Below are 11,195 nucleotides of genomic sequence, written 5' to 3'. Positions count from 1 at the left end.
TAAATTTACACCTTACATTTGAAATTCTGAGGAACTTTGTGGGCTGGAATTATGGGTAAATAGATTTTCTGTTAATTTCATTCTTGATTAACAGCAGAATGGCTGGAGTGGTCTGGATTGAATTTCTGAGGTCAGGAGATGATGCACATTATGATCTAGCAATTGATTCCAAAATCTCCAACTTACCTGACAGAATCTAGCATAAAGGAGCATTAATGACGTGAAAATTACTATAGAACTGCAAAGTTCATTGCCAAAAATTTTGATGTGATATTGAGAGTAAAAGCATGTTTATTCCCACCTTTTTCCTTTTCTCAGATCTTTGGAAGAAGGGGGAAGGAGAATGAAAAGTTATTCAGTGGTTTGGGACTATTAACTTAGATTTGATACTGACCAATTATGATCGGTCAAATTAAAAAGTAAAAAATTGGATCTGAGCTCACCTTTTAACCTTTATGGGAATTAAGTCTTGACAAAGTAGAACTTCAAGTCTCACTTTTTCTTATGTGACTGGTTGTAATTGGTTGAGGATCAATACAACATGGTGGTCTGGAACCACCCGAATTGGACTCAAGGGTAGACCTTTCTCGATATATATGTACATACACACGCAAACTGAAGAAACACAAGGAACTTGAAACAAGTAGGAGGGCTCTTCCAAAGTATTGTCAGTAGCTGTAGTGGCTATTTCAGATTGCAAGCTAACATGGATTGTTGTGAAAAATGGAAGCCATTTGCTGCAATGGTGGCTGTTGATTTTGCTTTGGCTGTTGTCAACATACTTCTTAAGAAGGTGCTGAATGAAGGAGTAAACCATTTACTTATAGTCACCTACAGACAATCAATTTCAGCAATTTTCTTAAGTCCCATAGCCTTCTTTTGGGAAAGGTATGGACCTACTACTCAATTTATATGTAGTTTCCTTTAGCAGTAGAGTAGACCAAGAGACACTGTTTCCCTAAGTAGATATTTTTATTTCAATTTTTTTTGGAGTGTCCAGTTCAGTGTTTCTCATTCATAACTATGGCTTGGACTAAAAAAAGCAATTTTTTTTTGTAGTCGTTAATCGTTGCTTTCGATGTTCAAAATATATTAGTACATGCTTCTATAAGTCAATTCTCTTGCAGGAAAGGCAGGCCGAAGCTCACTCCTCTCATCCTAGGCCATCTTTTCTTTAGCGCGCTGGTTGGGTTAGTTACAATCATCTATATCTTCTTGCTTGAATCTTTTGTATCCAAAATTTCTATTTTCCTGTACCTAATGCATTCCGAGCCACACAATCGTGATTCTCCTTATATAGTATGATTGAGAGTACATTAGGTACATGAGACCAGGAATTTTGAATATGGAAGATTCCTGGCCATTAATGCAGTTAACAACAATTGTCACTCAATATTAAATGCTACCATTACACTCATGATTCAAAACCACTTAAAATGTTTTTTGTTTTTTGTTTTTTGTTTTTAGGTCTACACTCACGCAGTACTTCTTCCTTCTTGGGCTGCAACATACATCAGCAACTTTCACATGTGCTTTCATCAACATGGTGCCAGTGAACACATTTATTATGGCATTGCCATTTGGGTAAGTCTTGCTAATCTATGACCATGCCACGTTGTTGTTTGGGCCAAGGCTCATTTGTACTGATCAAAACGGTGTTTTCATACAATTGTGTGGTTGAGAGTGCATTGGATCATTAGCGGTGCTACATTGATTGGGGTGGCTCAATCACATAACCGAACACAACCATCTCATAAGAGGTGGATCCCACCTTATTGAGAGTCTCACACCAATGTGAGAAGATTATGCCTGATTCTGTGATCGATTTCTGTGTTTCTAAAATAACGATGTTTGAAAAATGGTAACATTAACTCCATGACATACAACTCCAACAGGCTAGAGAAAGTGAACACAAAGAGCAAGAGTGGGAGAGCCAAAGTGTTAGGTATGGTGGTTTCTATCGGTGGGGCACTAGTATTGACACTATACAAAGGAATGCCATTAACAAAATCACCACCGGAAACAATAGGAACTATGGTTCAGAAAACAGAGCATGCAAACAAGAGATGGCTCATTGGTTCAGTTGTTTTGAGTGCAGGAAGCCTGACGTGGTCTTCATGGTTCCTTCTACAAGCTAGAATTGGGAAGAGATACCCATGTCAATATTCTAGCACTGCCATCATGTCCATCTTCAGTGCTATCCAGTCTGCCATCTTGGGTTTGATTATTGACAGGAATGTTTCCAATTGGATTGTCAAAGGGAAGTTTGAGATCTCAAGTCTCATATATGCTGTAAGTCTTCCCTACACTTTTCCCTTTGCAATTTTTTATTTCATTATTCAGTAGTAGTTTTGAAGCACCAACTCAGCACGTTAAGATAGTGCTGTTAGACCAATAAGAGCCATAGTCACAACATGAGGGATAATTATTAAGTAGATTCAAAGCACTATGACACACTTACACGATTCTTCAAATCAATCGCCTAGCAAAATTTTTTTTACAGGTGGGACATGGTAACTGTGTTTTGTTAGGTAGTTGGAAACAAAAAATGACCCACTTAGTGTATATTGTTACTTTTTATTTGCCGGGAGTACCATGTACGCAATGTCACATGGTACTCCTCTGGCAAATAAAAAATCACAATACACACTAAGTGAGTCATCATTTGTTTCTCAACTACCTAACAAAGGCAAGTTAGCATGTCTTACCTATAAATTTTTTCGCTACATCATTAGTTTGGAATAATGCCATGTGATGATCTAGAACTACGAATAATTAGCTCAAAAGGAGTGAGAACCAACCTGCCCGTCTTGGTCGACTGGTTGAGAGACAAAGTCAGCCTCATCCATCTTAATTTTTTGCGATTTCATTTATCGAGAACACCATATATACATGTCACAATGGTGCTCCAAGACTACTGAATAATTTTCCATGCATTGTTTTGTAAAAATGAATCCAACTTTATTATTAGAATCATTGACAAGCTTGTTGGTCCATGAAATGGAAATACAGGGGATGGTAGGATCAGGCTTATGCTACGTGGTGATGTCATGGTGTGTGAAGAAAAGGGGTCCTGTGTTTACAGCAGCATTTAGTCCCTTCATACAGGCATTTGTTGCCATCTTTGATATCTCCATTCTACATGAACAAATTCACCTTGGAAGGTATCATCTGGATTCTTTCTCTATACACCTGCTGCTAATTATGTTTGTAAAATATCATACACTTTATTTTTAAAATTTCAATTGTCCCACTCAGTATAAGAGTTTATGATTAAACTCTGGATACGTTTCATCACCTGCAAATCAAGTGTATTGGTTAAGCATGAGTATTTTGCGACCGTACAAGTCGAATATGAGACCTCTAAAAATTTACTTCATAGTAGAACTTCCTTGTTCAATTTTTTATCCCCTAAGTCATTCGTGTGGGTTAATAAAACATGTCATATGTTTTTTTATGCCAACTTTTTGCAGGGTTTCGGATAAGAAAACCGGAAAATTGTTCTCGTAGTTCATGTCTTTTGTATTAGTTTGATCTCTATAACTCTAATTGTATCAATTGTCTAAATTGTGTTAATTTAGTCGAGTTGATAACATCATTTAAGAAATTGAACAAAAATAAGGACAAATGATCCCTTAAAAGAAAATGAACCATTTAAAATTAGACAGCAACCCCTCAAATCACTTTTGACATGAGTGAATGAGTATTTTCTCCTTTGATTTTACTTTGATTTCTAAAAGAGAGTTATCATCTGATTAAATTGACACAATGTAAGAAATTTAAGGATACAATTAATGCAAATAAAATTACAGCGACTAAATTGACAGAAGAAGCAAACTATGGGAATTACAAGTATAATTTTCCTTAATTCCTGCTACGTTTCATGAAAACTGTCATGAAAACCATCTGCACCGTTGGATCATGAGACACATACCTGATCTAACGGTGCAGATGGTTTTCATGACAGTTTTCATGAAAATTCTTCATGACACCTAGCATTTCCCATTTTTATAAACATATTTCTTACCATAATTTCTTGTGTACACTACTAAATACACATAGGCACCATGTCTATTTGTTAATGTGAATGCCATTATCTTGTGTCATCATGCTAAAAGAAATTTACATTATTGAGAGATAAGCTTCTCTCTAGTTAGCTGGACATCAAGTCAAATTTTCTGTACAATGGCCAGTGGGTTAGGTCTCACAATGGACTCGCACTCATTGACCATCTCACAAAAATTAATTGGAGGTTCATTTTATGTATAGCATTACTCTTTAAACAAATCCAGCAATATTATTCTTGATATTTTTTATTTTTGGGTTGTGGAAGTGATGAAAAACCTTTTATTTTTTTTAGTATATCTAGAATTGAAGATAACTAATTTCTACTGGAATTGAACAGTGTGCTGGGATCAACCTTAGTGGTGGTTGGCATGTATATTCTTTTATGGGGTAAAAGCAATGAAGCTGATAATTTTATTATAAAGGATGCTCCAACAATGAAAGGGGATGAAGATTCCAATATTCAGTTGTCTTGTGTCATACCTGTGACAGTCACTGCTGGTAATCTAAGCTCTACTTGAAGTATTCAAGGAACTTGTAATTTTGATCAAATTCTTACCAAAAGTCTCATACAATCAACCATATTAACTTCTAATATTGATCAGTTTGTAGAATGTATCTATAATTGTTTTAGATCATCAGACAATTAGTTTATTACAATTACTTTACTGTTTTACATTCAAATTTGTGTTTTATGTCCAAGTTATATACACCCTTATATAGCCTGTATGATAATTTATATTTAATTATTTATACTCTTTTATTTATGTTTATAAAAATTTCAAAAATTATAAATAAAAACTCGTTTAGTATGTAATTTTGTTCTTAAAAATTTGTGAACAGTTTACAGAAAAGTAACATGGCTAGTGGATATGAATTAAATTACATGTTTGATTAGTTTGATGAATGATTTTTTGGATATACAAAAATGGAGGGTAAAATCATCATTATATTTTAGTATATGTACAATTGATAAGAGAATAATTACAAGAGTGATTATACTTATATTACTATTTTACCTCTTTCCACCATTCATCTCATTACACCACTAAAAAAAAATGTGATTCTCATTACACCTATTATATTACCAAAACTAACCCTAAAGTAAAACTCATCAAAACTCTTTTATCCCTTTACACCAATAGTTTTTGGAGAGAAAATAAGGGAAGGGAAGGGAACAGAGAAAGACGTAGCAAGGGGAAAGAGAAAGACACAACAAGGGGAAAGAGAAAGACACAGGGAAGATAGTGAGTGGAGCCTACAGTGAAGTGCTTGTTCGGTCACATAGGGAAGATAGTGAGTGGAGCCCAGAGTGAAGTGTTTGTTCGGTCACACAATGCTAAACAATTTTCATTCCTTCGGTGTTATATTGCCAAAAAAAATAGATTTCTCCACCATTTTGTTGTTATATATTTACAGAGCCACTTTCTTCCAAACAATGATTTTTAAATTTGTGCTGAGCTTGTTCGGTAATACAATGCTAACGAATTTGAATTAATCCAGTGCCATATTACCAAACAAACTTTTTTTTTCCTAGCAATATGTTGCCGTTCGATTGAATGATAACAATAAATTAATTCGGGGTCACTTTGTGAAGTGCCTGTTTGGTAATACATTGTTAATATAAATTAGATTATTCTAGTGTCATGTTGCCAAACTATAATAGATTTGTCTAGTCACCTATCGTTGTACGTTGAAAGATTTACTTTTTTCTTCAAGCATCCATAAAAAACATCCATAAATCAAACACACATCCATAAAATCATACATAAAAAGTATCCATAAAAATATTCATAAAAACATCAAGTGTATAAACATCCATAAAATCTGTTATTGTTTACATCCATCAATCAAACATGTTATCACAATTTGTCTATATCAGTAGTTTTGGTAATTACTACGTCAGGGCTGACAAGCGTATGGATTGATGAATACGAGTAGTACATGCTTTCTTCCATCCACTAGCACACGGATGATGAAAACGAATCCAATTATTTGCTATCGAAGGTATTGGATGACCAGGTTGTAGATAAACCTATAACAAAGACATCAATAAGTAGAAATACAAAATAAGACATGGCAATGATCTAAGCAGGCTTGGTAGTTTATACTTGCATCAAATGGTTTCCATTTACAAATCCTATGCAGATATCTCTTCGAACAAGTGTTACAATCGGTACTGATCTAAGTGATAGAAACGTCAAGCACTGTTGCATGGATAAATGATAAAGAACGACTCGGTAGTATGATACTATCAAATGGCCCATGTTGGACATAGTCATTTAATGATTAAATCCAGAGCCAGGTTCGAAGTAGGATAAGATAGAGGAAAGGTCATTAACCCTTTCTTATGAACCAAATAGTTGCATGTGGTGCACTACATTCGAATGCAGCTCAAGCGTAAGTCTTGGTTTTTTACCATTACCTTCCACATCTGATATCTTTATAACAATGACAAATCCAATCTTCTTCCCAACGTCAGAAGCCCATTTAATTAATGCTTGACGACTACTAAAAATTTAAAGATAATAAATACATTTATACGTCAAATTATTAATAAAACTCAATACAAATTAAAAATTAGAAAAAATCGTATTCATAAAAAAACTTAACAAATCTCGTCTGTAATGAATTTATGATTGGAGTCCACTAATAATACAGTACTTGCATGGTTGTAATGAGTAGAAGCATAATCCTTCCAAACCAAAAAAATATAAAAATATAAAAAAATTAAACTAAAAATACATGGTAATGAGTAACCAAACAAATTTAAAAAATTCGGCATTGGGTTACTAGAAATGTATCTTTTATTTGGCAGTTGGTTACTAGACACATTTTTTGTTCGGCAATGTGATGTTGGACTATTTTATTTTGTTTGATTTCGAAACACCGAACAAAAGTCGAAGAATAGTCCAGGAAAACGAAATAAAAACCTACCAAACAAATAAAAAAAATCACCATTTCACTTTTTTCATGGTTCTTCACTACCGTTTCTTTATCCATTACTTTCTTCTATGATCAAAACACTATGATTCTCACTTTTTGAAAAGAGATGTATAAGAGATAAGAAAAATTGAGAAAGGAAGAAAAGAAGTAGGGATAGAAGACTAAGGAGTATAAGGGGATAATAAAATATATTTAATTTTAGTGTTTTGTTTAAAGGTAATTTCACACATGGGTAAAATTGGGAAAAAAAAATGTAAAAAAAAAAATCTTATATGAAGGGTGTAAAGAGGTAAAGTAGTGGTATAAGTAAAATCACTCCAATTACAAATATGAGAATAATTACATTAAACTAGACATTTGTACATAATTACCACCAAGAAATTACCAAGCTAAGCTACAAAGAAATTATGAAACTTAACATTGTTTATTTCAAAACTATGATCCCACTCATTATATAAATTATAAAGACTCAAAATCTCTAAAATTATGTCACATCATCCGTTAATATATTAATTGATATAACAATTAGTACATATAGTGTTATTCTAATACAACGCTCAAAGAAATAAATGGTATCAAACACTTCTTTATAAAATTTAAACTTACAATTTCACACCACAAAAGTAGTGCTATATAATAAATAGACCAAAGGCCCTAATTAAAACATCACTACACTTTGAAGACCAAAAAAGGGACCACGCAAATTGTCTTTACACTCTTTTTTTTTTTTTGTCAATATTGCAAAATGTTATTCTTTTAATAAAATTAGATTACAACTAAAGGGGTCGTTGCTACTCTATCGGCTTAAACCTTAAAGTGTGGCTACAAGATCACTGGACTAAACTTAAGGTCCTAAATTGTCTTTACATTTTGAAAATATGAATTGAGACCTTTTGGGCATTAATGAACATTTATTTTTAAAATTCCTATTTTAAGATGCATTATTTACATTATCCAATAATTATAAAATTAAGGGAAGCCTTTTCATGACTCCAACATAGGGGTGATAAACGAGCCAAATAACTCAAGCTCGATTCGTGTCTGATTTGTTAAAAGCTCGTTCGAGTTCAGTTTGTTAAGTAAACAAGTCAAGTTTAAACACATTTTAAAACTCGCTAAAGTTTTCAAATCAAACTTAAATAGTTAACTACTCGTTCGGCTTAGTTTGATAAGTCTAAAATTATATAAAATATCAATCTATTCGAGCTCGGCTTGATAAAAGTTCGTTTGAGATTGACTTGAAAGTTAACGAACCAAACTTGAACAAATTTTGAAACTTGTTAAAGTTATCAAACCAAACTTCAATAGTTAACTGTTCGGCTCGTTCAGTTCATTTATCACTCCTACTTCAAAGAGAGACTGAAACTCTACTTCACCATATTAATAACTAGCGTATGCCCGTACTTGAAGGTACGGTATAAATAATATTAGGATTATAATATAATTGTAATCCCAATACTATTTAAATTTATTTTTTAATTTGATAAATTCACAAATTTATTATAAAATTTTGGGGTTCTCATAAAACTTCTCACAAAAACTCGCTTTTGCTTATACAATATATAGCTAGATAGATAGATGTGCCTGACATACATACAATTTCCACAAGCATACATATAATAATGCTTTTGCTTATATAATTATATAAAATTATTTGTATGCCCGTAATGTCCTAGTGTATTACGGGCATACATATGTTGTATGGAAATATGTGTAAAATATATTGAACAAAAATGAAAAAATAGTAAAATAAACAAATAGAGAGAAAAATAAAAATGGAAAAAAATAAAAAAATAAAATAAAAAGAGGGAGGAAGGTGGGATCATGAAAGGATGGGTGATAAAAGAAAAAAGTAAGAGAGAGAAGCGGGAAAATAGAAAATGTACATGTACGATATTTTTTGAAAAATATATCTTAGCTGTTGTTTTATAATTTGAATAGATCTGGGCTGTCCAAATGTCCTAGTAGGACAAATGTGTGTAGGACAAATTCAAAAACCATCATGCTTTATTATATAGATGTTGAAGATTCATATGAGATCTAAATTTATGAAATCTATCATGTATTTAATATATTTAAAAATAATAAATTTAGTTTCCGCTCTACCCAAAATAATAATAATAATAATAATAATAATAATAATAATAATAATAATAAATAATTGTTCAAACTCATTTAATTTGTGGACTATAAAATTCATTAATTTAATCTTCACTACACACAGTAAAATCTGGCTCCTAATTCTGGGATCGCGAACTTTTCCATATAATATGAATAAAAAATAAGTGAAGAAAAAGAAGAAAATAAAAAATAAAATAAAAACAAATAGAGAGAAAAATAAAAATGGGAGAAGATAAAAAAATAAAAAGAAAAGATAGAGGAATGTGAGATCATGAGATTATAAAAGGATGGGTGAGAAAAGGAAAAAGTAAAAGAGAGAAGCGGGAAAATAGAAAATGTACATGTAGGATATTTTTGGAAACTATATCTCAGCCGTTATTTGGGCCAAATGTCCTAGAAGGACAAATGTGTGTAGGACAAATTCAAAAGCCATCCTGCTTTATTATATAGATTTTTGGAGAAATTAGAAAAAATAATTGTAGGATTTGACTTGGCAACAAATTAGACGTTGGATTTTTAATTTGTCTAATTAAACCTTTGATCTTTGAACTTTATAACAATTTGAACCCTTGTAACAATTTCCTATAGCACTAAATAAAAAAATAATAATTTTCTTCAGTAGGCTTTTTTCAGGATTTTTAATTTTTAAGATTGTCTTATAAATGGACTTTAAAGAAAATAAAATTAGACTGCCAATGGTCCAATTTTCAAAATTTTGAGACAGTTTAGTCTAGGTGTTAGACTCTTAAGTAGGGTTAGGAATGGTGACATGTTATGTCGTTTTCATATCATGTCATTGCGGGTTTGTATTAAAAACACCCCAACACTAATATAAATCCATTTAACTAACGTATTAATTATCTTGATACTAACATGAACTATTTATAATTGTATTAATTTGAACACGATACGCTTAACACAGTTAGCATAAGAATTTATTTTAGATTATAAGCAAATTGTATACCATATTTCAAGGAAACCTATTTCACATTATATGCATTAGGGCAGCATGTTTAAACATTAACACACACAAGGATAATATGTAAGGAAAATTACATTTAAGTGGGATCAATTCAAAGTAATTGCATTTACATGGAGGTGCAAGTTGCAATAAGTAAGAGTTGTGTCCCATGGAACGAATTTTACTTGTTCAAGACATAGGCTTACTTGCGTCTTTATAAAAATACTATTGTTTTGAGTTATTCCTAATATCCAAACATTCAACAAAACTTTAAAAACAAAATAAAATTTATTTCCATATCAAAAAATTATATGCATATTTGAATGGTTGAGAATAAAGCATTTAAGAATATATGACTACTAGATTTAAGTTACATTTGGATTACTTGCAAGCAGTGACGGAGTTGGAATTTTGGCTCAGATGAGGTAATAATAAGCTAAAATATTATGTCTATAACAGTGACCTCCACCTTGCGGTGCTCGACCCTAATGCATTTAATCTTCAAACGTAATCACAAGTAAACATCCTTTTATTACACAATATATTACCGATAAGAATAAATCAGCAAGGATTATAAAATCTTAATAATAAGAAGAAGAAATTATCATTTAATAAACATTTAAAGGAAGCAAATTATAATAATTTCTTTAAATAAAATAAGTACATAGTAAAATCTAGAGGGGGCAAATTAATAACTATTTGATAAATATATACACTGAAACATAAATTATAGTTAATAGTATTCTTGTCTACATGTCGACATGAAATATTATATGGATCAAATAGGTCATGTTCAAATCATGCATGCTCAACCATAACATAATCTATTTAATAATCGTAATGTCGGTCATGTTATATTTATGTTTATGTCAAAAAATGACAAATCCTAACCCTTTAATTATGTTTACGAGTCGAGTGTTACTAGCAAGTTCATTAACGAGTCTTCTGTTAAATACTCAGTCCTACTTATAAAGCTATGAGTACAATTAATTTTGTGAGACAATAATGCCCCTCACATGTTCCTCGCCTACCCCTCATGATTTGAATTCTCCAAATTTATTTTTAACAAAATTACTATTTTTGGATTCCTTCTGAGATCTTT

The 11,195-nt window shown here is 31.8% G+C and overlaps 1 protein-coding gene across 1 annotated transcript; it reads left to right on the top strand.

Moving 5' to 3' along the window:
• Positions 1-526: 526 nt before the first annotated feature.
• On the top strand, positions 527-4,764 carry LOC114263601 (WAT1-related protein At3g30340). Its single transcript, XM_082915855.1, has 6 exons — positions 527-888; positions 1,128-1,190; positions 1,468-1,584; positions 1,896-2,292; positions 3,013-3,164; positions 4,406-4,764. The coding sequence occupies exons 1-6, from the start codon at positions 707-709 to the stop codon at positions 4,584-4,586; spliced, it is 1,092 nt and encodes a 363-aa protein (XP_082771981.1). The 5' UTR covers positions 527-706; the 3' UTR covers positions 4,587-4,764.
• Positions 4,765-11,195: the final 6,431 nt, after the last annotated feature.

This window comes from Camellia sinensis, chromosome 2 (assembly GCF_055761805.1).
Source record: "Camellia sinensis isolate YWXY chromosome 2, ASM5576180v1, whole genome shotgun sequence".
In the NCBI taxonomy this organism is placed as follows: Eukaryota; Viridiplantae; Streptophyta; class Magnoliopsida; order Ericales; family Theaceae; genus Camellia; species Camellia sinensis.
Note: the sequence above shows the minus strand (reverse complement) of the source record. Positions and strands in the feature narration are given on the sequence as shown.